At 45.2% G+C, this 27,827-nt stretch overlaps 1 protein-coding gene across 6 annotated transcripts; it reads left to right on the top strand.

Moving 5' to 3' along the window:
- Positions 1 to 119: 119 nt before the first annotated feature.
- LOC135248052 (katanin-interacting protein) lies at positions 120 to 27,827 on the top strand. 6 transcript variants are annotated; one of them, XM_064322227.1, is made up of 28 exons: positions 120 to 2,058; positions 2,741 to 2,781; positions 4,572 to 4,663; positions 5,067 to 5,242; positions 5,567 to 5,679; positions 6,186 to 6,491; positions 6,581 to 6,830; positions 7,025 to 7,156; positions 7,345 to 7,499; positions 7,697 to 7,782; positions 9,030 to 9,126; positions 9,953 to 10,162; positions 10,584 to 10,721; positions 13,243 to 14,011; positions 17,883 to 18,638; positions 19,077 to 19,285; positions 19,666 to 19,741; positions 19,825 to 20,002; positions 20,645 to 20,810; positions 20,947 to 21,116; positions 21,778 to 21,842; positions 22,547 to 22,657; positions 23,415 to 23,554; positions 24,096 to 24,197; positions 24,278 to 24,438; positions 24,571 to 24,597; positions 25,141 to 25,229; positions 25,328 to 27,827. In XM_064322227.1, the coding sequence occupies exons 1-28, from the start codon at positions 2,052 to 2,054 to the stop codon at positions 25,384 to 25,386; spliced, it is 4,881 nt and encodes a 1,626-aa protein (XP_064178297.1). In that variant the 5' UTR covers positions 120 to 2,051; the 3' UTR covers positions 25,387 to 27,827. The 6 variants fall into 6 exon arrangements, with proteins under 6 accessions (XP_064178297.1, XP_064178300.1, XP_064178296.1 ...); XM_064322230.1 differs by lacking the exon at positions 2,741 to 2,781; XM_064322226.1 differs by lacking the exon at positions 120 to 2,058 and having other exon boundaries at positions 2,767 to 2,781; positions 4,476 to 4,663.

Raw genomic sequence — 27,827 nt, 5'->3', positions numbered from 1 at the left:
TCCACAGGCTCCTTTCGCATATCCCTGCCGCTAGTCACTGAAGCTGCAGGGAACCGGATTGCCTCATTTCTCCATATCCACACGCATCCTCCTCTTTCTCTCTATCTTCGCATGATTTCATTTGCCACTTTCATGTGAATTAAGTTCAAGTTTTAGTTTCATGGATTGCAGTAGTGCCACAACAAAATAATTTTTAACAGGAGCTTTTAACTGGGAATAGTGCTATTTGCATTCGAAGCAAATTTCATTTCCATTATTACTGCTTAATATACAATGCAGTGATTCATGACAGTGTTATTCATTCAGTGCTGTTCCTTGAATAACTGAAAGTGGACCATTAAATAATTTTATTTATGGATGGATATTTATTTTGCTACTGTCTGTTGTTGTTACAACTTGACAGACTGTTGGGATATTTGCTGCATTGATACACCAGGGATACACAGAGATCACCCTTAGTTTACTTCCCACTACACCAATAGCCAATGGCCTCTTATGTTAAACCAACAAAATACCAGGGGAATGATGCTGTCAAAGTGGACCCTATAATATGGGAAAAGGACTTACAACTACAAGTGTCCAATTCTCATTCCACCCACGTCCTTAACGACCTGATTGAATCTGTTTGTAATTTAATTGGGTAGATGTGCCCCTTGCTGTTCAGAGGGTGAGATGTAAGAGTTATGGTAAATGTGCTGTATTCTAATCCTCTGGTCTCTGCCAGAGTTCTGTATCTCAGGCTTGCAGGCAGAATGTGCTCCGACTAAACTGTTGTTCCCACCTGCACGGCTCCCAACTGCACCTGAGCTCCAAGCGTGGATGCTTCTACCTTCTCCACCCGCACCAGAGTATGGCCTGAATAAGAGGGGACTTGGTCTGGGTGTTTTGCCCACCCAGAGTTAGATGTAGCCAAAGTGTTCTGGGTGAAAGTAGGCTTGAAAATGATTAGCTAGCTTGCTGTAAGCCTTTCAAGATGACCCTACAGAACTTGTTGCTGGTAGTCAAATTTATCGAAAGAATAATGTTGTCCCCCGTAAATGCCTTTGTTTTCCGAGTAAATATGTCACTCCTGTTCATCCTTGATTTAATAAACACAAAATGTGTTTTAGAAAGTCTTCCCATTTATTTAATTGAAGTTCAACACTGCGGGACGCAATGCTGCTGCTTGGCTTGAATTTTTCTTGAACATTTGTTATGTGACACTTCTTTGAATTTTATCTGAACGTAGATATTTAGTTGAAGTTTTTACTGTATTCATTGAAGAGATGTAACAGGTCGGTAGGTCAAAATGTTTTCAGTTGAAGACAAGAAAACTGCGCTTACAAAGTTGACTTTATAAATGGTTGGTATAGCTCGGCATCAAATGACCTCTGAGAATAGTCCTAGGAGTCCAGAGCTTTGCTACAAATAATGTTAATGTATCCATGTTTTATCTTTGTATAGATAATACAAAAGTATGCATTGTATATTGTCCCATAAGCAACGGCCAAGCAAAATATAATTACTATACTGGTGTTAATAATGTACTATCAGCTCTGACCTCTAATGGCATGTTGTGGAACTGCAAACATACTTCCGAAACAGGAACAAAAATACAAAAAAGTACAGTTAAAACCTTTGTTTCTAATGCACATGTTATTTCGTTTTAAATTCACCAGCAAAATTTTATCATGCAAAGTCTCTCGCCTCTTTGGTCTTAAATAAAATAGTTTTATCTGAAGAGGAGAATGTACGTGTACATCCCATGTTTTCCTTATATTTAGGTTGTAAGCATGTAAATGCATTAAGGTATAGTAGTGATGGTCTGTCATCAGCTAATGGCTGTCAACATCACTCAGTGTATGTAGACGTACTGAATGTCCCTGAGCGAGTTTGTACACAAAGGATGCCGAAGTGCGAACCAGGAGGGGCGTGTCCACGGCTTTCGAGAGCTTTCGCTATTGGCCAGGGTTCTCCTGGTAACCAGCACAAACTGTATCAACACACCGAGGACACATGAGTATTTTTGAACATTTCTGAATAACGAGAAAGAATGCAGTCAAAGAGATGACATGGACTGTAAGTTAGCCTTAACTTTCAAGTCGGAAGCCCTTAAATTGCCACTGATGGCTTGTAAGCCATAAATGAAAGTGAATTAGCTAATTTGACAGTTTTGATGAGCTAGCTGGATAGCTTGCTATTACTAACAAGACTAACGTCAGCTAGCTAGCATCAGATAACTATCCTAAAATTGAGCATATTTTTTGCAACGTTGTGTGATCATTAACTGCTTACCGGCGTTAGCATCGCTCGTAGCTGGTGTGAAATTTCGATTTAGAGACTCGCGACAATAATCGATGGACAGTTTATCACTAACTAGCTAACACAGACACAAGCTCCGAAAGTTAGCAAGGCCTTATTTTTAGCCACGGTGTGGACTTCCCTGCCAATGCGGTAAGAATGTGTCTCAGCGGGAGGGACCAACCTCCGAAACTGCGTGCACATCTGTTCGTCAGTTTACCTTGGCTGTTGTAGTCGGACTGCACAAATTTTCCAAAATGCAAATTTTTCCTGAAAGAAAGTTAAAGGGAAAGAACTATCAAATCTGAATGGTTTCCTTCACTTCAGAAATGAGTTGACTTGGCAAGCTTTTGCGTGCAAGATGTATATCAACGTTAATGGTGTGGCTAGCTAGCTAACTTACAGCTTAAATAATCTTTTTTTTTACCTTCCTAACTGGCTTCCTCACTTTCAAAAACAGGGGGATCCAAAACGTACGTCCCTACAACCACGGATAAAGAGGTAGGCCTGACGTTAATTGTAGTACAGTTTTTAAAATTCAATTTAAGATCGACTGGACTAATCTCTATTGTCAAAATGCATAGCAAGTATTTTGAAGTGAATTGACGTCAAAATCCAATTGTCTTTTGCGAAAGTAACGTATTCCACATAAATGACTTTGGGGGCTAACGTTACGTGGTTAGCTAAAATTAGTCCGATAATGGTCAAAACGTTTACTATGTTGTTAGCCAACGAGATAACTTGCCTCTGGCTTCTTCAGTTGCAGGTTTAAGTATTTCTCGTAACGCTAGCTATCTCAAATCAAATCAGACCAACAGTTCGAATGAAGAACGCGCGTAATCCTAAATACATACTGAAATTGGTGTATTCAACGGGTGTCAGTCACTTTTCACATTGACGTTAGAAAGGACGAAGAGCTAGTAGCTATACGGTATGTTACAGTTCTTACACAAAGTGAAATATAACGGGTAACGTTACGTTGGCCACAGCCAGACGCGAAACGGCACTATCTCGCGTGCCTGCCTCCCATTCTTTCCTTTTCCGTTTTCTATCGATCAAAGCCTGCATCATTTTTTCCTGTTTTGCTTCTTTGCCTCCTATCCTTGTCTGTCTCTTGCAGATGCTGTAGTTGACTATCAGAGAGAGTGTAAGAGGCCCTTTGATTTATTGTTCTTTCTGCATGTAACATTATTCGTCATGGCTAGGCCAGATTTCTGTTGAGCAGTATTCATCAGTAAAGCTCATTCTGAGCGTATCCCAACAGCTCCCCTTATACCAAAGTCATGACATCTCTTCTAGCAATGGCAGCTAAAATAATGGGCACCTGGGTCTGCCCAGCATTTTTATACACAACCGTGGACATTCTGTAATGTTAAATGCTTAATTAGCCAATAAGAAATTGGTGCTTTGTCTGATTACAAATTAGGTGCATTGAAAGTTGAGTGCATTGCAATTACTGCCTATATAGTTGTCAGATTTGGAATTCTCCCACTCTTGAAAGTGTATTGTAGTCAGACACACTGTCCATCTATTGAAGTGACAGGCCTGTGGCTGTGGAAACTTCTATACCATATAATTTTGATTAAAATGTAGGATTGCCATTTCTTTCTGCTTCTAAGCTTGTTTAGATAAGTCCACTTCACCACTCCTGATCCTTATAATAATGTTATCATGTTTTTCCATTTTAACTGTGCCTGTTCGGACTTTCAATGTAATTCCGCATCTGAAAACTTTCAGTCCATTGCATTTAAAGGAAAATTCCAGGCCGTTTGATTTCTCTCTGTAGTTAATTAGCAGGGATTCAAGGGAAAACCCCTGACATGTTGTCTGTAAGGGGCTGAAACAAATACCTGATGCTTACAGTTGGTGCTATAGCAGGTTGTAGACACATTCACATATTAGGCTGCACTACTGTGTACAGCCTACTGTGGCAATATCACCACATGATGTCACATCATCTGCAGAATTCAAGTTTAGCTGGAGAAAAGTAAAATACTACACAGAACTGGAAAACAGGACCGGGGATATGTTTTGTATCACCGATATGCAAATTAAAACAATGTCACAGTATTGTAGCCTGGAATCTTCCTTCGAGGAACATCGAAACATCTGCAAACCTATTCTCCTTCTGTGTCCACATGCTTCAGTATCGACATATGACATTTGATATGACTTGCATGATATTCTATTTTCAGACATGCTCCATCCACTGTTGATTCATGCTATGAGGTGGCATGCAGAAGAAAGGCTGCAATGGGAATTTGTCTGACTCCAGTGTGTTGTTTTTGAAGGAGTGTTACGGGAGCCCCGGCAGAAAGCATTCACCTGCAGATATTGAGGAGAGACTTGATGAATATTTAATCGCCCTTCAACAGAAAAACAGGTTAGGTGTGACTATTGGGTTTTAGCGCAAGCATCTTAGGTTACTGGCGGAGATAACTGTCAGTCAATAAGTAATACAAACAAGCCATGATTAGTGCCAGGAAACTGAGTACAACACTGTGACATCCTCTGAGAAGGTTCTCACCCATGTTGAAATCAATTTGACTTGAGCACAGATCAGATTCTCTCTTTTACCTTAACAACTCATGCCCATAAGCAGAGAGGGGAGGTTTTATATGTCAGTAAGGTTGTATGTCATGGCACCTGATTTTTAAAAATACGCTTATGTCAAATGTGCCTCAATAGGATGAATGAATATTTGTGTCAGAAGCCATTTGACAAGATCTTCATGCTGCAAATGCACCCCCTGACTAAGGTCACCTGTGTCTGCCGCTCTCCGTCAGGATCTTGAAACGGCTGAAGGCTAAAAGCCCCAAAGACATAGAGCTGGAACGTCTAGAGCAGGGCTTCTCCATCTACGTAAATGGGGCCAACTTTGAGGCCAACAGGAAGCCCCAGAGACGGGGGCAGAAGGTGCTCATGTCGCCTCCACCTGTAGCCCGGGCCCCGCATACAGCTGGTGAGCAGAACTTAGCCCTTCTCCCACAATCCCCCATTTCCTCCCTAAGTCTTTGCCAGTGTCTGCTTCCCAGCCCTGTTTACATTCTAATGCACGCCCCCTCGCTGTGAGTCTGTTCGCTTTGAGTCTGTTCTCGCACGTCCCCCGGATAAGAACATATTCGGGCCAAATGAATAAGTGATAGCCTCAGGCTCAGTAGATGATAACTGTTTGGCACGCTGCTGCTACTGCTGCTGGTGTCTGAGTTTGGCTACGCTCAGCAGTGCCGCATAGGTGTCCGTTCTGGATGCGCATGTGTGTGATTTGCGACTTGGCTGCTCCCAGATGCTTCTAGGAGGAGCGGTTTGCAAGCTGAAGACCAGGAAGATCTGCAGGAGGGACAGAAAAAGAGGAGTCAGACTGCTCCGGGGAAAGTCCAGAGGAAGGAATGGGTTCAGGTAGGCTGTCATTAAAGTTTAGATCTTACAGAGCATAAATAGGAATCATGTAAGCAGAGTGATATATCTAAACTCAGCTAATCATTGCATACCCACGTCATGTACATGGAGGAAGATCTTTAATCTTCTTATGCTGTGCAGGAGTGTGGTCTTGGGAACAGTGAGTACTAGTACCTAGTCAAGTGGAATGCCAGAACATTGTAAAGCTTCGTATTAATAAATGATAGCTGTCCCCATAATAGCTCCGGAGTCTGAGAGGGTTGAAGTAGACTAGACTGAAAATTTCCACAAGGAGGAGTTGAAGGGGACACTAGATATTCCTCTGTTTTTGTTGTTGCATTTTATTTCATGTCGGTATTGTTTATTATGTTTTTGTGTCAGTCTGCTGAGTGGATGAAAGGAGTGTGTGGGAAAGCATCCCAGCAGCACTTGTGAGTTTTGTAGGGACGCCTCTTTAGGCTGAGCCGCAGTGACCTATTTCTGGGTCTGGTCCTTCCTCCTTGCAGAGCTCGGTCCACATTAAGGCGGAGAACGGGCCTGTCCTGCGGCTTCACCCGGAGCACCTGTACTCGGAAGATTTCGAGCCCTATGAGAGCGTGAGCATGGAGGTAGGGGGTGCGTGCGCTTGCCGGGCCCCGGGGCTGTGCTGCTGGGGCGGGTGTGTAAGCCCGCTTCTCCCTGTGTGTCCTCCCTCTCAGCAGCCCGCCGCTCAGTCCCCGCGCAGGGACGCCCGCGCCGGCCCCAGGGCCCCCTGCGGCCCCCGCGAGGCGGAACGCAGCGAGCGAGTCCTCCTCAGCATGGACGAGGTCAAGGTCGGTGGCCGCGCCGACGGCAGCGTCGCGTCGTCCGCCATCGTCGCCGAGGCCGGGCTCTGACGCCAGCTTGCTTCGCCCGTCCTCAGGTGCTGCGGCGGAGCCTGGAGGCGAGCGTGAGCGTGGGCGTGAGGCGCTGCGGCCGGGACTCCGCGGGGGAGGAGTCGGAGGAGGAGTGGGTGGAGGAGCAGATAGAGAGGGAAGAGAGCGCGGAGAGCTTGGAGGAGCTCGGCCTGCCAGCCAAGGGCCCTGCCTTCAACCTGCAGCCCAGCAGCATGCCCAGCCACCGCCTCGATCCTGGAGACCTCATCGTGCTGGACTTCGGCCCCGCCCACAGTGGTAGCCCGAGCCGCTCTTCTGTTGTATCAGCTTTGAGGAAAACATGTAGCTCTGTGTCTGTTGTGCAGTGGCATTTACCAAAGTTACAAGTTGCTACTCTGGAAGCCTGTAACTTGAGATCTGTGAAATCTGTGAATTGTTTATCTTGCATACTTAATGGCTGTCTGTCTACTGTGGATCTATCTCATCTGTAGGTGGAAGGAAAGAGCGCACGCTATCAGCAAAGAGGAAAGACAACATGGAGTCTTACATTCCTACCAAGCCGGTCATAGTGAAAAACAAGACCCCTGACTGCCCTCCCTCCACACAAGGCAGAGATGCTTCAAGTGAGCACAGACCCTTAATAATGTAGCTTGTTGTCAGTTCAGGACAGACATGGAAATATTTCTGTGAATCAAAATGTAAAAATACTCTTGTTATTTTATCTGTGTCCAGAACACATCACAGCTGAATGTGACATTAGAATACAGAGGTTAAATCGGTTTAATGGGTTTTCTCTTTGTTTTCACCTCAGGGCCATGGAGTCGAGTGGAGCGCCCCCTGTCTGCAGCCCGGAAATCAGTGCTAGAGGAGCGGGATCCTGAGGACACTGCTGGCCAGGTTTTCGAGGCCCTACAGAGAGAGAACAGCCCCTTGCAGCCCGCACATCGGGCCTCGCGACTCAGGCCGGTAAGCAATAAATCTTCATAGAACTGTGTCTCCTGTCATTTACTATTGTGGGTATGTACCTGCGATTGCATTTCTTGCTGTGAATATCACACCTACATATGGCAGTATCAATAAGGACTCTGTACAGTGCTGACTCACACTCCCTTTCTGACTTGTTATATTTCACACTCCTCTTGGTTTGTCTCGTTACACCTCAGATGAGAGACTTAAATAATGGCTTTGAGGCTTTTGGGGAAAGTGGGGTGACCAAGGCCATGCAGAGAATCACCCTCATGGAGCCAAGGTACATCCAGAACCAGCCCCCAACACCAGAACCCCAGAACCAATCCCTGACTCCCTCCCCCCTCCCTATCTACTCGTATGAACTCTAGATGTTCTGCCTTTGCCAATTACCTTTAGACATTGTTCTGAAATCTGCTTTGTTGTAGGGCTGGGCAATATATCACAACGATAATTATTGAATGCAATAACGGCCGTCATCATGTATTACATTACATTACAGGCATTTAGCAGACGCTCTTATCCAGAGCGACTTACACAACTTTTTACATAGCACTTTACATTGTATCCATTTATACAGCTGGATATATACTGAAGCAATGCAGGTTAAGTACCTTGCTCAAGGGTACAACGGCAGTGTCCTTACCCGGGATTCGAACCTACAACCTTTCGGTTACAAGCGCAGTTCCTTACCCACTGTGCCACACTCCGTCCTGACATGTAGCATATTACCTTCCTTTTTCTCTTCAATTATGCCTGACGCATAGTAAACAACCACTTTTCTGAGGCAGTGTGAATTGCTTCCGCAAAAATGTCTATCCATTGGGTGACTATAAGACAGTGGTTCTCAACTCGGGCCAGAAAGGGTCGGTGTGGGTGCAGGCTTTTGTTCCAGCCAAGCAGTTACACACCTGATTCTACTAATCAACCTTTGGAGTCTTTACTAAGGACCTTGATTAGTAGAATCAGGTGTGTAACTGCTTGGTTGGAACAAAAGCCTGCACCCACACCGGCCCTTTCTGGCCCGAGTTGAGAACCACTGCTATAAGACAACCAACCAGCGGCAAGGCTTCGCAGCTTCCATGTGATTTACAAAAACACATCACATGATCGCATGGAAACTGTACAACCTTGCTGTTTATTGGCTGTCTTATCAACACCAAGTCGATAAAAGTGCTTACATTTTTTTTTCTCCGGAAGCTTTTCATGCGGCCTCATTAGTTTGGTTGTTTACTACCGCTTCATTGTAATTAAACAGAAGAATACGAAGAGAAAGGTAATACACCATATGGTGGCAAAAACTGTTACTGCATTTGATAATTATCGTTGTGGCATATTACCCAGCCCTACTTTGTTGAGTAAATTCCATCTGTATTCTGTGCGATGGACTTGAAGCTTGCAATGAATCATTTTTCTGTGTTATGTACAAGTCATTCAAGTGAGTCACTCTCAGGTAACCAGTTTTGAGTTTATGAGATGTGAATGCTTTTATATCCATTTTCATATCCATCATTTCCTTTCTTATCCTAGCCAGCAGAAGAAACTTCTGAAGGCACTGGAAAAAATTGAAGCTGACACTAATGTGGATTTCCCTGAGATATCCAAGACCAGCAGCGGAAAACCAGCAGTGAGTGTATTTCATATTCACACTAAAGGACCAGTCAGAGAATAAGGAAGCATCTAAATTTGAGTAACAGTACTAAGAGACCAGGGGATCATTTCACAAAGCAGGATTACTGAGTTAACTGGAAAACTGTCTTGAGTAAAACCCAGAACAGGTTTTTTTTGCTTTTTTTTACAGTTCATGTTCTAGATTTGGGAGGGTTCCAGGTTTTACTCGGTGCAGTCATCCAGCCTGCTCTGTGATCCTGATTCGTGAAACACCCTCCAGGTTTCAGTGAAAATGCAGGGAGACATGGTTTTATTTACAATACGTAGAGACAGAGTTCCATTTAAGATGCATAGATTCAGGGTTTTGTTTAAAATACGCAGAGACAGAACTTAATTTAAGATACAGAGATAGGGTTTAATTTAAGGTAGCCTGAGATTGGGTTTCACGTAAGATATGCAGAGACAGATTTATCAGTCAAGGATTCAGGGAAATTAAATGCAGAGGGTATTTCAGTGAGTACTATGTTTCAGTCAAATTGTATGGTATGCCCTGGATAAACTTATCAGTACTGTCCATCTATATTCCAAGATGTGTCTAAAGCCAGTCTCTCAGTTCAGCAGTGGAAAGGAAGACTGATTTCCATTCATAGTAATGCATGTGTGGGAGCAGAGAAGTTTCAGAGCTGACATCTTTTCTTGTTTTGCAAGACAAGCATTCAAGTGAGAGTCACGCTGGCTGCAAACGTCTGAATGAATTAGCGTTTTCCAGGAGCCGCCGGGCCCAGCGGGATGCATAGTGGGCGATGGCGCAGAGAAGAATGGCGGTTCTGTTGTCCCAACAGAGGTCGCGGGCGTCTGCAGAGGTGACGGCAGCTCTCTACGTCACCATGGAAATCCTGTCCAACTGGGGGAGCAGCAGTCTGGTGGGGCTGACGGAGGTGCAGTTCTTCTGCCGGAGGAACCGCAAGCTCTACGTGTCCCCCCACGACCTGGACATCCGGAACACTGACCATCCGGGGAACCTGGGGGCGTTGGTCAACGGGAAAGCCAAAGTGAGTCTCTGCAGCTCTTTGAGAGACCGTCTGGTTAAGTTCAGGTCCTCCGTACATACGTGTATGGAGATTGGACTGTTTCTGGATCCAGTGCAGCTTAATTATGCTGTGGTTTTTTCAGTGCCTGCAGTTCTGAATACAAGGCCCAGCTGTTTGTCTGTGCTTGTTTTTTCCCTGCCTATTATCCACCAACCAAGGTGAATCGAACCAATTTACCCCATCTGTCAATCAAAAGCCCAAAATAGAGTGCCGTTACTTCTGGGTAATGTGGTTGGAGCGAGTCTGATTTGATTATGCGTGGTTTGGGCCTTGCGCTGTCATTTTTCAGCGAGGGTCAGGCCCGAATCAAAACACGCTGACAGCTCAGTCTGCGCTGTGCTTGTTTAATGCTGCACTTTCTCTCCCTGATTGGAACTGAAAGACCACAAAAGAGAGGCACATGTGGACCTGCCCATTCCACCCGCCCGTCCAGCTCTACTTCATCGTCCGCAACCCCGAGCGCTCTCCTGACTTCGGCATCTCCAGGATCAAGATCTGGAACTACAACCGGAGCCTCAATGTAAGATCTGTGTGCTTGACAGGGTTTGAGTTCTTATGACTAGTCCAGCCAGTTCTGTTCTTGATGAAACGATTGTAAAAAAAACTGATAATTTGACGGTATAGCGGTCCTTAAAAAGATTAACTTCTGTACCTTCTGACCCCATGTTAACACAAATTCACAAACTACTTCATACGTCCACACTATAATGCCCTATAATGAACTATAATTCAACTATAATGAACTTGGGGGGTTTCGCATTTTTCCTCTTTTTTCTCCTGATGATTACATCATCACAAATGCTCCACACCCACAAAGAATACATCTTCCGATTGGACATTTAGGCACATCAGCCAATAAATACATTGGATACACACACAAAATAGACATATATAGAAGATGCTGCTGGGTAGTGCATTTGCCAGTGGGACTTTTGGATAAGTGACAGGCTTTGACTGAAACAAACTTCTAACTAATTACAATGGCTTTCTGGCTAACTGAAAATAAAACATTTAAAATATTGCTTCGGCATTTGTATAATCTTTGCGGGGAAACTCATTTCTATTGTTGAAATCCAAATAAACCCACACTTAAGACAGTTCCGCTTTTGGCGTTTCGACAGAGTTTAACTTTAGCTACCTTGCTAACGAGATGACAGACCAAATATATAACGTTAGTGCAGACGGCTCTGAAATTAAGCATCAAAATCTGCGTTGCACTTCTGTCTGGTACTGTAGGTAACGTTACTGGTTGTATAGAAACTGGAACAAGCTGATGACTTCTTCACAGCAGGTATATCAATGTTCAAGTCAAAACGGTCACATTCACTGTAGTACCCTGCAAAGCCACATTTCTAAATTGGTATTCGATAGCCCTATATATCCTCTACCGCCATACAAACAATTAGCAGATCTGTCATATACAATACACCCATTAAAAACACTTTCATTTAAAAATATGACACATTTATTTGTCATTCATGGTAAAGGAAAAATGACATGCCTGTGTGTTTCAGCTAGAATGTATGTGTGTTTGCATGCATTTATGTGTATGCATGTCTCTCATTGTCTGCAATTGCATTACTATTATCACTTACTTATAACAAACACAGTACAAAAAGAAATGATGTCTGATGAAAACACATTTTCAACGTACAAAAAAGCCAAGTTACTCACACATACAAAGCATGTTATAAGTTATTAAAACTTGTAAAATCGAAGTATGCCATTAAAAGTACTGATATCAAAATCAGGCCAAGTTACAAGAAACAGTATTGGCTCACTCAAATTAAACAAGCTGTATTCCAAAGCAATTCTGCTACCCAACGTTTCCTAAATTATTTCAAGTAACTTGGCCCTGTGTTTTTTCATCTTACCATTTGAAGAGAATGTGGTCATTCAAAGTGTATCTGTCACATCAAAGTGTCAAATGACAATAATTTATCGGGGAAATAATCAGCAATTCAGCATTTCTTATTGTATTTTTCCATTAAGTCTGTATATTTAGAACATGCTGCAAAACATTGTATTTCAACTATATAGAAGATGGTGAAGGGAGAGGGCAAGAAATATCATCTACCCTCAAACTGTAGTGCCCAGGAGGGGAGGGATATCTAATGCGTTTTCACTGATGGGGCCAGATTGAGAAGACTGCTTCCTACTGCCCCATCAACACTGCTGTCATCCACAACCCTACTGCGCTGGGAGGGTCTGCCAGTCACGTACTGCCCAACTTCAACCCCACCTAATTTCAGCTGCCAGACAGTAGGAAGACGCTGGGTGGTGTCTCTGTCTTATCTAGAACATAGTGTTGGGAAGCTGTTTATCTCACAAGTCTCAGCATAGAAATGGATGCTTATCTTGCATATGCATGCTCAAGTCTTCAGGACAGGCTGCGTAACGTGCAGTAATCCACATCGACAGAAAAGAGGCCTGAGAACACCCTCTAATATCTGATGTTCTGCAAGGCTGTTGCTCCTTGGGCTCTTTTTAAAAAAGAGGTACGGTACAGGAGTACAGAGGTTGGAGTGGATGAGGCGTGGATGGGGTGCTGCCTGAAGGATTTTTCAGTGTTGTCCTGCTAAATGTGGAGCAGAGGGAGATTAGCGCTGTGGGATTAGAGCTGGATCAGCGGTCTCATCCTCCTGGTTGTGTTTCATATTCGTTATTCGTTACTGTGGAGTTTCCGAGAACCGGCACCGTCCCACGTGTTTGGGCTGGTGTGGAGATTCTCACCTCTCTCGGTGTGTGCGATAAGTGAGGGAAGGTTCCAGGTCCCCTGCTGTGCCGTGCGGCACACGACATTGAGACAGCCGGCAGGTTGTCAGGGAGGATGCTCTATTGTAGAGTAGGAGAGTCTTGTGTAAACAAGACTCAAACCTGTGTTTGCTCTCCCACTGCATGCGGCTTCGCTCTTCTCCGGCGTTCGTTTAGCAGTGCTGCTCTGGGAGTTTGTCTGTATCGAGGCCGACCGGCTTGGTTTAAGTTGTGTGTTTGTCTGTATTCTGAAGGGAGTGCTGAAATTGCCGCGCTGTCTCTTTAAGGATCTGGATATCGGCGCCCGGCACGTGAGGCTGTACCTGAACAGCACGTTGGTGTTTGAAGGAGAGCTGGAGAGGGGCTGCGGGAACCAGGTGTTTGACTACAGCACCACCATCGACCTGCAAGCCCTGGCCCAGGAGCCCGTGTCTCCCAGCCCCGCCTCTTCGGGCCACAGCCTGGGCGCGGCCGAGGACCTCCCCTCCGACCATGACAGCGGCAGCCAGGAGAGCAGCGGCAGCAGCCACACCCAGCAGGCGGAGGACATGAGCGAGGGGCCAGCCGGTCCAGAGGAGGACCCCTCTCCGCCGCCCCCACTGGCCGGGAGGACCTCCCCGGACGGAGAGCCCCCGCTGGACAAGCGGCCGGAGCGCGTGATGGGGCGGGCGGCCACCTGCCAGCCCGTCTCCAAAACGCCGCCCTGGCTGCGGCCCCTGAGCGCTGGGAGTCAGGAAGGCGCCGAGGGGGCCAAGGAGAGGCCCCCCTGGCTCTCCTCGGACCAGCCCCCAAACCCCAAACCCTCGGCGATGCCCGAGCTGCTTGGCAACCCGGGAAAGTCCATCAGGAGCTCGGCCCTGTGGGGGGAGAGGGAGCAGAACGGGGAGCCCAGCCGCTCCCCGGTGCAGCTGAGCTCAGACTCGCTGGACCTGGGCGACCTGCTGGAGGACCTCCGCCTCAGGGGGGACCGCCCCGTCAGCAGCAGGAGGAGCACCAGGAGAAGCGCTCAGCACCCGGAGCCCAGCAGAGACTGGGCCGCTGACCCGTCCGGCCGAGGTACTGCTTTTTTTTCCATTTCCCTTTTCTGAACTATTTTTATCAAGTTAACTTTTCACCTGATGTAATAATGACCTTTAGTCAAACTTTATTTAGATTGCTTTTTTACAGAGCTATAATTCGCTTTAAACTTTTCAGTCATGGGGGAGAGGGGCAGCCAGTACGGATAAATAAAAATATAATTAAATGAAAAACATTAAAAAGGACAACAGGGTCACAAGGCAAACTATTCACTGTGGCACATCTGATGCTGTGCACCTGGCTGCCCATTTCCAGGGAATGTAGAGTACCCACAACAGAAGCTCTTCAGATTTTTGTGCTATGAGCTTACTTCTCTGCACTCCATATAGTATATAAAAATACATTTTTCACCACACATCAAAAAAAAAAGGATTGCTCTGCTGAAATGCTGTTTTGCAGTATTTCCTTGGTGTGTTTTTGACCTTGCGCCTTGTGGACTGGAATTTTTATTTTTATACTGGAATTTCAAGATTTGATTTGAGTTCAGTTAGGTCAGGGACTCAGGGCTTTAGCTGCATGAAATGAAGTTGTAGCGTGTGGTCATTTGGAAGCAGATAAGCTGAACACGGGAGGAGTCTCTGGAGTGCCGTCATTATTTGCACAAGAGGATCGGCGGTAATTGCCAAGTTGTCATGGACACGGGCTGTTATTTCTGTTCTCAAAGCTGGGATCGTTGGCACTTTCTTATTGTTGCTGTTGCTTTGAGGTGGCCAGCAATTATTAATTTGTCCTCATTTACTGGTGTTTGTGTATTCAGCGGATAGTGATCGTGATGGACTTACCGGTATACTCAATGATTGTGTGCTTCTTCACTTTCTGCACTTCTGTTAGTGCTGTTCACACATTTACAAAATAGTTGGACTATGAAAGAATGGTACAGAGAGAGGCAGGCGTTTCACTACATTGAAGTCAAACTGTGATGGTTCTTCGCATAACCGTGGGGAGCTTGTCTTTTATTACCATTCAGCATTGAAATCTGTTGTAGTTTCAGCTGGACAACTGTCACACTGACAAGGTCTCACTATGAAGTTGGATGCTTGTTTTCTGTGATCTCTTGGATTGGATGTTTTGTTCTTAGGTGGGTTAACATCACAGATGTCGACAAGTGGTTTAGGGGATTATAGCCAGCACTGAACAGTGTTTTCATTCAGCTTTTCAGAATCATCGCACACGGCACGCTTTTGCCAGCTGGACATCTTTTCGACTGACTGTTAGTACAATGAATGACAACAAACCCCACCTGCCACCTCTATTTACTCAGAGCAGTGGACGAGGCGGCATTTGGTGATCTTTTATTGGAATGGTTTGATAACTGAAAAAATTCTTTTGAGATTATTTAATTGACCATCCGGCATGCGTACTTGCAACTGATAGTCGACGAATCGCTCACATCCCTAGCGCGTACTGCCTTCTCTTCCAAAAATCTCAAATTTACACTCATCGGTCCATAAAACTTTACTCCACTTTACAAGTGTCTAGCTTTGGTGTGCTAGTGCAAATTTTACTTCTCTTGTATTTATTTCCTTTTCTCAGTGGTGGCTTTTTGACAGCGACACATCCTTTCAGACCCACAGCGTTGAGTCTTCTCATAGTGGAAGGACTGACAGAAACACCTGTGGATTTCTTCAGATCTGAATCTGAAAGATCACAAGCTCGATTTTTCTTTTTTCTTTTTGTTTTTCTCCCCCCATCTCTTAAAGATAAAATCTTTAGGTACTGTCTTTGTGATGGTGATGGTTTCAGTGGTTTTCTCTATCTTGCAATAATCTTTTGAACTCTATTTTTGGAAACACCTGTTTCTTCAATTATTTTTCTTTGACTTTCACCTTATATAGGCCTAGTTGAATTATCTTATCTAATCTCATCAGAAATACAGTATCTCCTTTAGCCATTTTAGATGCTCATGAAATCTTCAAGGCAGCACAGGTGTATTTGGGTAGTTGCTAGTTTGAATGTTTTGAAGGCAAGGGGTTCTAACATAATGTCATTGGCACTTTTGGTAACACCTTTTGATGGGAAGACATAGCTGTAACTTGGTGGTTGATTGAAAGGATGGAAACGTTGAAGTGGTAGTAGGGTGTACAAATTTGATATTATATGTTGTGATGGATGCTTTTCTGTAACTTTCTGTTAAATATACAGTATGTTTTCTGCATTATGGTTTGACACTGAAAAAAATTATTTGCACTGAATGGCTGTGGAGTATCCTTGAAATATTTATTTAAAAAAGAACTATACAAGTAATAAATAACAATAAGATAAATAATATTTAAATAGATATATATAATATAATAATCATTCAGTATAGTACAGTGAGATTTTGGCTATGATTCAGATGGCTTTTCAGTAGTCCGTGATTGAACATTTACTAATGGCTGTACTAACAAACTGCTACTTTGTTCATCTTCCATTATATAAACACAAGACTTTTATACGATTTTAATTTAATGACTGCAAAATTGTGGATAACTGGGGGCATGTTTGCATTATGGCTCTTGTGTGTATGACTGAATTCTGTGTACCGCAGTGGTCATTCAGACATATTACACAGGCACAGCCAACCAGCCAGTTATTTAATTGTTGAGTTTTTCTGAATATAATCGTGGTTTTTCATGCTGAGAAATGAGGCGCAATGAACAATCAGCTGTATGTTTTTGGTGCAGATCTACATGTGAACTTTCTAGTGAATTCTGAAATTTTTTTGTATGACTTACTGAGATTATGTTGGCAGCAGATAGTCATATAACTTCAGGACTGCATTGTAGTGATCCCACTTTAATCCTCCAGGCAGCTGGCTGTCAGCTTGTCAGTGGTATATTTGCAGAAATGTGTTCTCTATCGCAAGACATTTTCCAGGGCACATGCCAAGAGCAGCTGCTGTGAGAGAGAGAAGGTTTAGGCAATTGAAAATGCTGAAGTATGTTGTGGAGATTCTGGTAGGCTAATACACTAGTGGTTGCATTAATACATGATTCTGTTTTTTTACTCAGAAAAGAGCCAAAATGCAGGGAAATAACACTTTGTTCTATAAATGCAGATAGGTCTTTAAGGTCTGAGGTCTTTAAGATTACAAGGGACGATGACCCAGACTTGAACCACAATAATATAATTAGATCTGTTTATTTGAGCCAGTTGTCTTTTGGAGTCTGACATTTGTGTTGTTTAATGATCATAATATTTACACAGCCGTTGGCAACATTGCGAGATTCAATGAGAAAGTGCTTAATGTAAATGAGAAGACAAAAATGAGATGTCACGCGCTATTTCGCTTACTCATGTTGAGCAGATATTCCGAGGTCTTTTTTAAGATTACAAGGGGCGTTGACCCAAACTTGAACCACAACAAAATAATTACCCCTTTCTTTGGGGAGGTCATCTTTCGGTGTCTGACATTCATGTTGTTTATTGATCACAATAGTTGCACAGCCGTTGGTAACATTTTGAAGTTCAAAGAAAGCACTTGATTTTGAAAGAAAAGCCAAAAATGAGATGTCACGCTCTAGCCAGCATGCTCAACATGAGTAAATTAAAAACGGAAATCACTCCTCGGGTTTAAAAAATATTATTAGTCTGTGTGACAAAAAAAGCATTTTGTTTGGGACACCAAAACATGGGGCTATTTTATCCCACTTCTGTTAAAAATGTCTTAACTGTATGTTGTTCATAATTCTATTATTGCGTTATTTTTATGAGTTGGCATATTATGGGGAAAAAAAAAAATGTCCTGAGATTTTTAAATGTCCTGCATTCCGAAGATGCAGCATTTCTTTGGCTAGCTTGACCACTGATTAGTCTGTTAAATTGCTCATTAACTTGAATTTCAACCATTTGTCGCAATCTCCACTCACAGAGGATCCCGGAGGCAGCAGGCGGCAGTGGACCCCCCGGGCCCAGTGGCGCAGCGAGCAGGATGACACGCTGATGGAGTCCTGGGACTCGCTCACCAAGTTCAACCAGTGCCAGCGCGGCCGCATCTCCAACATGGGCTTCGAGGGGGACATCTTTGACGAGTTCCTGCAGCGGCAGGCGCGGCCCGAGGCGGGGGCAGGGGCGGGGACTGGGGCGGGGAGCCACCCCCCGCAGACGCCCCGCCAGGAGAACCTCCCGGAGGAGCCGGAGGACGACCCCTCGAGCGAGACGGAGCGGGACGAGGAGTTCGAGATCCCCGTCCTGCCCCAGGGCCAGCGGCTGGTGATCAACATCCTGTCCACCTGGGGTGACCGCCACTACGTGGGCCTGAACGGCGTGGAGATCTTCAGCTCCAGCGGGGAGCCCGTGATCCCCGCCCGCATCCGCGCCGACCCGCCGGACATCAACGTGCTGCCCGCCTACGGCAGGGACCCGCGCGTGGTGGCCAACCTGGTGGACGGCGTCAACCGCACGCAGGACGACATGCACCTCTGGCTGGCCCCCTTCACTTCGGGCCGCCCCCACGTCATCTTCATCGATTTCCACAGCCCCTGCCAGGTGGCCATGATCCGCGTCTGGAACTACAACAAGTCGCGCATCCACTCCTTCCGCGGGGTGAAGGAGGTGGAGATGCTTCTGGATGGGAGGTGCATCTTCAGGGGGGAGATCGCCAAGGCCTCGGGCACCCTGTCTGGAGGTATGGCCGTCCCCTCGGTACGCTCTGCTGCAGTACATACACTCTAGTGAGAGCCTGCATTGGTATGGTATCCCTGGGACAAAGGCAGAATGTTGGTCTAAAAATACACTGCAGAGAGCTGCTGGATGACTCATCCTGTTAATGTCTGAACTCCCAAAACAACAATGGAGGCTGCAGTGGGCATTGTAGTGGGAGCATCAGTGTTCATCCCAAATTAGGGACATAAAGGGGAAACTTATTACGGATATTTTTAAATGTACTGCAGTGAAGTGTCTTAAGAGTGTCAGTTTGTTAGTACAGCTGTACTTGTGAAATCTGCCTGTTCTTGTGCTTGTAATGGGCTTTATATTTATTCCGTTACATAACGAGTATCGTTCTGTACGGAAAGTGTGAAGCGCGGCCTTGACGAAGGGAAACTGTTCTCACTTCGGCTGGCAGCCCTGGAGCAGTTTGGAGACACCATCCTGTTCACCACGGACGACGAGATCCTGGAGGCCATGTCCCGCTTCGACGAGACGTTCGAGGGCGAGGCGGAGAGCCCTGAGGCGCTGGTGAGCGAGGAGGAGCTGCAGCGTCCGCGCACCGCCGACGGGGAGGGCGAGGAGCGCCCCTTCACGCAGGCCGGCTTCAGGGACGAGGACCAGCGCGTGGGTTTACATTTCAGCTATATTTGGACCAACCAGCATTTCTGTACTGAAAATTATCCACTGTAGTCAAGACCCACCAGTCAAGACTGGATTTACTTTTGGGATAATGTTGTAGGTATAGCTGTGAAAAGATAGACCTGCTGTATAAAAATCTGTGTAGTAGTATATATGTATATTTTTTTAACTTTTCTAACTGGTTTAACATTACACTTACTGATTATAAGTGGGCCTTCTATGCCTTCTTAGTGATATCTTTTGTATTCCTGAAACAAACACTGATGCTCTCTACTTCTGTATGTGGCTCTGGATAAGAGCACGTGTGAAATGATGGTTATGTGCTGAATTGTTGTTTCGTATTTGTGCCCCTGCTCCTGTTTTAGGTGAAATTACTTCCCAGTACAGACAGCCTTTCTGAAGTGGCTATGGAGCAGGTTCCTGGAATGTACAGCGGAAAGTGTGAGTTCTCTGTTCTTCCAGAGAGACAGTCTAAAACTGCTCCGTGTCTTATCAGATCATCACCTCATTGCTCCTCTCCACAGGCCTTAAGATGAACCTGAGCATGACCTGGAGCGACTCTCATTACTTGGGCTTGACCGGGCTGGAGGTGGTGGGGAAGGAAGGCCAGAGCCTGCCCCTGGACATGAGCATGGTGGACGCCTCCCCCCGCGACCTCAACCAGCTCCCAGAATATGGCCAGGACCTGCGGACCCTGGACAAGTGAGTTGAGGAGCGGAGCTCTTTTCATTCGGCTGACTGGAGAGGCTGTGTCCGAGTTATTTAAGTATTTTTATTTAAGTTATTTAAGAGACTAAAAGGAAGGTACCACAGGTCAATAGGAGAAAAATGGCTTTCCTCAATGCAAAATGAAATTTGTATATTTTGAATGTGGACACAAATGCAAACTTTTTTTGTATTTTGACTTTTATTTATTTTTTTAGGAACATATGCAAATTAGCTAATGAATAATTGAAAAGCATATATTTCTATATTGGTTAGGATCACTTTTTTCTTTTCAGAGTCAATTTTTATGCTTCAATGTGATGAATAACTCAATAGCTGGTTATTTACAGAGGTGTTTTTTCGAAATTAAGTTTTAGTTATTAATTTAAAATTTGGTAGCTATATCTTTTTAATTATAAAATCATGTGTTCTCCACATTGTGATAAATAGTGTAATGTTAATGAATTAATTTTATTTTCCATATATACAATATGAAATTACGTAATATATTGAATAGCCTATGTTACAGTTGGCTGTGTTCCGTAAACAGGTTGTTACCTGGTTTAAAGCTTGTGTTCTATGAAGCAGTTGGATTGACCTGGTTTAAAAGGTTGTGACCCGGTTGTGTTGTGTCAACAGGTTGTTTGATGGTCACAACATCACCATGGAGGACGAACACATGTGGCTGATCCCCTTCTCCTATGGCAGCGTGCACGAGCTGACCGTACGCTTCGAGAAGGCCCAGACCGTGGCTGGACTGCGCATCTGGAACTACAACAAGTCTCCTGAAGACACGTACAGAGGGGTGAGTGGCCTTTCTGAGCGCAGACCTGCATGGCTGTGCTGTCTCTGCACCGGCCATGAGGACTGAGGACGTGCTAACGGTTACGTGCTAACAGTTACGCTATGATCGTGCTAACGGTTACACTCTAATCCCGCAGGTGAAGGTGATGCACGTGTCCATGGACGACGTGGTCATCTCTCCGCCCGAGGGCTTTCTGATCCGGAAGGGTCCGGGGAACTGCCACTTCGACTTTGCCCAAGAGATCCTGTTCATCGACTACCTGCAGACAGCTTACTGCAGGAGCACAGAGTCACAACAGTTACACAAGTCAGTGGCATAACATTGACTCCTCAGTAGTCCATTTTTTTTTCAGAATTCCTGGTTTATGATTGACATTAATTACTTGTCATTGAATTGTAAGGTTACTAATCTGGTGGCATCATTTGTAATATCTTCATAGTTCATGCTTTTGTATATATTTTTAAAAAATATTTTTTGGGGCTTTTTTCAGCTTTATTAGACAGGATAGTGTAGAGAGACAGGAAGAACTAGGAGGAGAGAGTGAGAGACATGCGACAAAGGTCGGCGGTCGGACTCAAACCGCCGACGTCGCGGCTCGCAATGAGCATGTGGAAAGCGCTCTATGGGCTACGCCACTGGAGACCCCCATGTTTTTGTATATTTTATACCAAAACTGTTGTATATGCATTATAGTCACTGGCCACTTCTGTAGATTAATGTGATTGCTCCTCATGTAGGAGCCTTTATTTGAGTTAACCTGTTGCATTTGTTCAATGTACCTTGGACAACATGGTGTGTGTATTTAAAAGTGGCTGTTAGTGCAGTTGTGCACTGAGGTACAGGTTCAAGTGAAGGCAGTGTTTGCATTACTCACATTATGCTTGTGTTTAAATGTGAGCCTGAGGTGCGATGGAGCACATGGTGACTGTACTGACCCTCACAGCAGACCCCTGCTTTTCTGAAACAGGGGCAGCCCACAGAAAGTGGAGAAGGCCAGCATGGACTACGAGGCTCCCCCCATGCCCTGTGGATGTATCCTTTGCTCCGCCCCTCGCAGGCGGGACAGTTCACAGACGGGTGGTGTCGCCCGTGCACAACGCTCGTTTTTGGCTCGCCTCCAAAAAGGCAAATTCCACCACGAAATAACGTTAGACTCATTCAACAGATCAAAGCGTAACTGATTAAGTCTCTCTTAGTGGCTGGACAAAGAAAGGCACAGAAATGGAGAGAACTACAATCGGCATCCCAAACTAGGTAAAGGGGGCCTTGACCAAACTCACAGAGAGGCAGGATAGCTACCATTACAACTGTAAACAGTACCAGGCTCACCCTCGTTGCGCGGTAGCCGGTAAAAATTAATTCCTGAACTCCATAAACGTAGATTTTCTTTCTTTTGGTGGTAGCTTGCTGGCAAATAATGCTAACCTCTCGCAAAGAACAGCTTCCAGGCCAAGTAGTAACACCCAACCCAACCGGAGGTATTCAGTCAGAGTGGTAACCTGTGACTGGCGTTGTCTGAAGCCTGCCCATAGACCGCATGTGCCTGTCCCATTGTAGTCCATAGTAAAGCAGGTAGGCACCAAGTCGGAGCTTGCACAGTAGGTTGGGGCTATATCTCTGCAATCGCTACAGGCAGAGAGCTGGCTGAGAGCTCATTTTTATCAGGAAGGACGACTACTCTTCTACAAGTAAAAGTAAAACCCAGGGTGGCATTTCCCTTTAACTCCCCCTGTCAGTCATCTTCCAGCTGCAGCTGCTCACCACCTGGGGCGACCCCTACTACATCGGCCTGAACGGGCTGGAGTTCTACGACCAACACGACGCCAAGATCCCCCTCAGCGATAACAGTATCCTTCCTGCAGCTGGCCCCCAGCATCGCTCACCCCCCCAAACACAGTGGGGCTCTGTGTTTTGTTTCTATGCAGATGTGTCCTTTAATAGTGGGGCACAGCCAAAATTATTTTCTGATGGTGTAACAAGGTTACTGTCAGGCAGAGTGCATTTGTCTGGATTTAGTTAATTTGACTGGACATTACTCTACACCAGAGGTGGGCAACATGCCAACTTCGGGCCTTAATTATGTAATCATCCGTAAAATTTACGGCTTCTGACATTTTAGCCACATTTCTTGATAAGCAAATGAATGAGAACTGAAGACAGTTCTTGTGCCCCTATATCAGGGCTGCCCCACCGTGTTCCTGAAGTTATACCGTCTGTAGGTTTTCATTTCAACCCTAATTTGGCACACCCAATTCTACTAATTAGCAGCTCAACAAGATTTCTAGCTGTTGAATGATGTGCTTTGTTAGGGTTGGAGTGAAAACCTAAATGACGGTTGATCTCGAGAAACAGGGTCGGGCAGCCCTGCCCTAAATGCAATTTTTTACTGTGATGTAATCCTTTAGTGAATCATTGTTCGTGTATACAGCTAATTAGCTCATTTAGCCAGGATAATTGGTGGAAACAAAAACCTGCATACCGGTCCAGATTCAAAAGGAAGTCTTATCATGGATGAGCAGCGACCTCTAGAGGAAGACTTGTGGGAACACATTGGATTAATCTAAATCGCCTGCAAGGAGAAACGCTTTCTGAACTCGTGCTCAGATATTGCAGCATTTCCAGACAGCGTGAACGTTCTGGACAGTGTGAACGGAGACGTGCGGACTCCAGACAAGCTGGTGGATGGAGTGAACGACACCGACGACGGCAGGCATATGTGGCTGGCCCCAGTGCTGCCAGGGCTGGTGAGGCGTCTCTGTGTTTCAGTGAGGACATAGGTGTGGCTAGTGTGGCCTTTTGCTTTTCTTTTTTTAATGTCTCCCTTTTCTCCCAGTTTGGAATCCCTAGTTGTATTTTTGAGCTCATTGTTACAACGTTCGTCAGTTTGGGAGACTGCAGACACCGCTCAAAAACTTTGCGTCAGTCGCTGCTTTTTTCCCCACACACTTTTTTGATGTCTCTCACACTGAATTCAAGGAGGACTGTTCGTTTGTAGCTTGTGCAGACTGACTGTGGGCACCCAATTAACCACACAGCGTCACTGGTGTCTACAGAGACCCAGATTTCCCACAGTGATCCTCTCCTGGTAACAGTACTGCCAATCATCCACTGCTCTACAGTGCTGCCGGCCAGGTTCTGCTCCAGTGCAATCATGAGGTCTACCCACACACTGGAAGAGTGTCATTTCTGACTATTGGCTTTCATTTTTACAGTGTGCCTTGTCATTATCAGCAAGATGGCTGCCATGTGAAGTCACAGCATCCCTTCTGTCTCTTCTGTTGACAGGTGAATCGGGTGTATGTCATATTTGATCAACCAGTGACCGTGTCCATGATCAAGCTGTGGAACTACTCCAAAACTCCACAAAGGGGAGTGAAGGAATTTGGGGTAGGTGTCCCCCCCTGTAAAAATAATAATAAACAGTAATAGAAAGCAGAGAGTAGTTATTTGTTTTTATTTTTCCACAGCTCCTGGTGGATGACCTGCTGGTGTACAACGGCATCTTGGACTCTGTGGGTCACATGGCCAGAGGGATCCTACCCACCTGTGACCCCGTGGTGCCTTATCACACCATCCTCTTCACCAGCAACGCCAAGATAGCGCACCGGGAGAGGAACACGGTGATCAGGTACGGCCGACTGAGTTGTCTGGGTTGGCGGCGGCGGCGTCTCTGTCGTCGTGTCGGCTGCGTGCATGGCGGTCTGAGCCCAGCTCAAGCGCACTCATACCGAGCTCAGCTCCTGTGTTCTCTCCATTCCAGCCCCCAGCGCGGCAGGAATCGGGAGCAGTGAGTACAGCTGCCCTGCGCTCCCAGCACCCTGCAGACGCTCTGTGAGACCGAGCAGTCTGTGCCTCCCGGGTCCTCCTCCCCTCCTGAGCCCTGAGCCCTGTATCACCCCCTCTACCCTTCCATAACCCCTCGGCCCTCTTGTAACGCCTATCCCTTCCTGTGTCCCCTCTACCCTGCTATATGCCCTCTACCCTCCCACATCCCCTCAACCCTTCCATATCCCCTCTACCCTCCTGAAATGCCTCGACCGTCCTATAACCCTTCTACCCTCTTGTAACGCCTATCCCTTCCTGTGTCCCCTGTACCCTCCTATAACCCCTCTTCCCTCCTCTGTCTCTTCTTCCCTGTCCTGCTTCCTAATCCCTAGTGTGCTTTTTCAGTGCCCTCCTGGCCCTCTGTGTCTGTGCTCATGCACCCTGTTCCTGCTCATAGCCTGGACCTGCTACCTGTCTCAGTGTCGTGGTGGCCACCCCCACCCCCCACCCTGACCACAGCTGCTGTGGAGGGACGGCACAAACACTGCTTTTTCTCTTTTTATAGCAACTACGTGGAGGACCAGGATGTTAAGATGACAAATGAGAACCAAATAGTTCACCACCACAGCAAAAAGAAGCAGGCAGCTGATCCAGGTAAGTGTTAGACACTCCAGTCTGGCACCACTGCCTTTCCTGAAAGAAAACTGCTTCCCTGTAATTGTTACTCTGTTCGCCCCTCGCTGTGTGTGCAGCCCTTCGGCCCAAAACCTGCATGACGGACAGAAGGCAGCTGGGGAAGAGGCCCTACTGAGAGACGGGGGGGGGGAGAGCATGGAGGGACTGCAGCTGCACCGCACCACCCCAGTGCTTTGGACCCCTGGGTCTTGAGCTCCGCCCCTCTCCATCTGCACTCCCCAGCATCTGAGGCCTGCGCTTTAGCGGAGCGCACAGAACAGCTTGTTGTGAACTGGTCGGTGAGTGTGTAGCGAGCCGCAAGGCCTCCTCACCCACCATGGAGGCGGTTCATCTTCACAGCCCTCTCAACAGCAATATCTCCCATTGGCCCGTTAGTGCTTCTGCTCACCCCACGTTGGCTTTAAAGGGATAGTTCAGGGGTTAAAGGGATAGTTTCCTGAGATTTTTTTATGTTAACGAGGGATATTTTAGATACTTACAGAACTTTCTGACGACCTTCCAGCTTACAGTGGCTGGTATAAGGGGCATCAACGAGTTTATTTTGGGGGTTCATGGTCTACAGTAAGAAAATGCCCTTCACATAAATTCAGAGTAGTTTGTACAGTAACGTTATGTTTCCAGTGGCTGTACTTATGAACAGATACATTTCACAGTGTTTATTCACAAATACCTATAAACATAAATATCAGTTTTCATATTGTGCCGGTACTACTTTGCATGAGTGCAGCACCCCAAATGCCCTATACTTGTCATCATAAAGCCAGCTGGTCATCGGTAATGTATCTAAAAATTATCATTGCACCTTCATTGCACACATATGCTAAAAAACACACCAAAACTGAAATAAAATCAAAAGACCTCTGAAGTGAACCATCCCTTTAGAGTCATTGTTGGTCTTGTATATTCTCGCTACCGAGCTTCGACTATGCTGTGGTTTCATGATGGAGCCCTCCTCTCTGTTCTTTAATACACTGCTGCTGTCACTGCTCCATTTACAAGAGCTGTGTAAACTTCCAAACCTCTGTACAGTGCACTCTGAATAAGGAAAGTTCTAGAAGCTGTTTGCATTATACTTAATGTACAGATATGCCCTGACTAAGCCTTTAAGAGAAGTTGCCTACTTGCTGTCAGCACAAAAATCAGTAGAATACTTTTCTGTCAAATGAACTTCTAGCATAGTGTCATTGTATTTATCTGTTGTTTTAATCCGACTGGTTTTAACAATCTTACTGGAAAGAACAGGTAATAGTAAAATTTGAGCATTCAGATTTCTAGTGCCTGTTCCACAGCACTGCACCAGCCTGCAAAGGGATCAGATCAGAAGACTAGTTTAAGTGCTTGTTCTTGTTACTGTTTGAGGCTGTACTTATATATGTCTACCTGTATTTCTTTGTTGTCACCGAAACACACTCAAACTGATCTGCTGAGCAGTAGTTTCACTGGTATACATGAATCAGTCAGATACATTCTTCAATAAAGCTGTGTAGTTTAGGAGTTGTATGGTAGCAGTGGTAATGCTTTCATGTCAGTACTTAGGGGCTTTTAAGTGTGGTTGACAGCAAGTACAGTGACCTAGTAGTTTGCAACTTAAGTGACCTTAAAAGTATGTTATTTATGAGGAAATTTACACAAGATTCTGGAATATGTACTCTTCTGTATTTTTATCTAAATACTATCCACCAGTCCAACCTGAAGTATCACTGAGATGTCCTTCTGTTCAATGGTAAATAACTCCATGTAAACACATATTTTGCTGTTTTTCCATTAGAATACCGCTTGTCTTGTTATGTTATTAATCGGATATCAGAATGTGTAATTTTTGTGTCATTCACATTTTGAGGTCTTTTGAATTGCCAACTCATTGTGACTGAAGACAATGTGGAAATGTTGGGTCTTGACTGGGAAATGGCTTCTTTTACTTTCACAGCTGGGGAAATATATGTTCAATGCATTGTCATTGAACGGAGAGATCATCAAAGGACACATTTGTATCATAAACACCAGTACTATTTAATATGCAAGCACAGAAAATATACCTCAAGTAGAAGCTAAATATATCTTGAAAGCTGAAATGCTTACACTAAAATATAGATTGTAGCACAGATATTCTCAGAAAGCACACCTGGAAGTAAAGTTTATATTGCATGTCCTCTTCAATGATTTCATCACTTGCGTGAATGGGTATCAAATAATTTAATGACAAAGGGGGCACTGTTCATTTGCAGAGGTTTGTATTCAGTAGAAGATACAAATTTGCTGCTTTTATGAGCTGCAACATGCTCATGGTTTCCCTCGCAGAAGTGTCCGAAGAACTGTCTTCAGTTTACTTTTGAAATGCAGTTTTGTGCATTTCAGTGTTACCGTGAAGTCCATAAAGAAAGATTTCACATTTAATTTCTGTCACGCTTCAAGGTTCTTGGATATTTTGTTGCAACGACTGTATATGTAACATTCCATGTTAAAATATGTTAGAGTATTTTTTTTAATCATTTACAGATATGTGTATATTTAGTGTAGCTTTACAGAAATGAATAAAATGTGTTCCAGTAAACAGCC

The sequence above is a fragment of the Anguilla rostrata genome, chromosome 2, assembly GCF_018555375.3.
Source record: "Anguilla rostrata isolate EN2019 chromosome 2, ASM1855537v3, whole genome shotgun sequence".
Classification (NCBI taxonomy): Eukaryota; Metazoa; Chordata; class Actinopteri; order Anguilliformes; family Anguillidae; genus Anguilla; species Anguilla rostrata.
Note: the sequence above shows the minus strand (reverse complement) of the source record. Positions and strands in the feature narration are given on the sequence as shown.

Bases quoted from the DNA above. Each gene is read 5' to 3' on its own strand.
- LOC135248052 (XM_064322226.1), top strand. From the start codon at position 4,515: ATGCAGAAGAAAGGCTGCAATGGGAATTTGTCTGACTCCAGTGTGTTG. The intron at 22,658-23,414 runs GTATCCTTCCTG...ACTCGTGCTCAG, and splicing joins GATCCCCCTCAGCGATAACA to ATATTGCAGCATTTCCAGAC. The intron at 23,555-24,095 runs GTGAGGCGTCTC...TTCTGTTGACAG, and splicing joins CCCCAGTGCTGCCAGGGCTG to GTGAATCGGGTGTATGTCAT.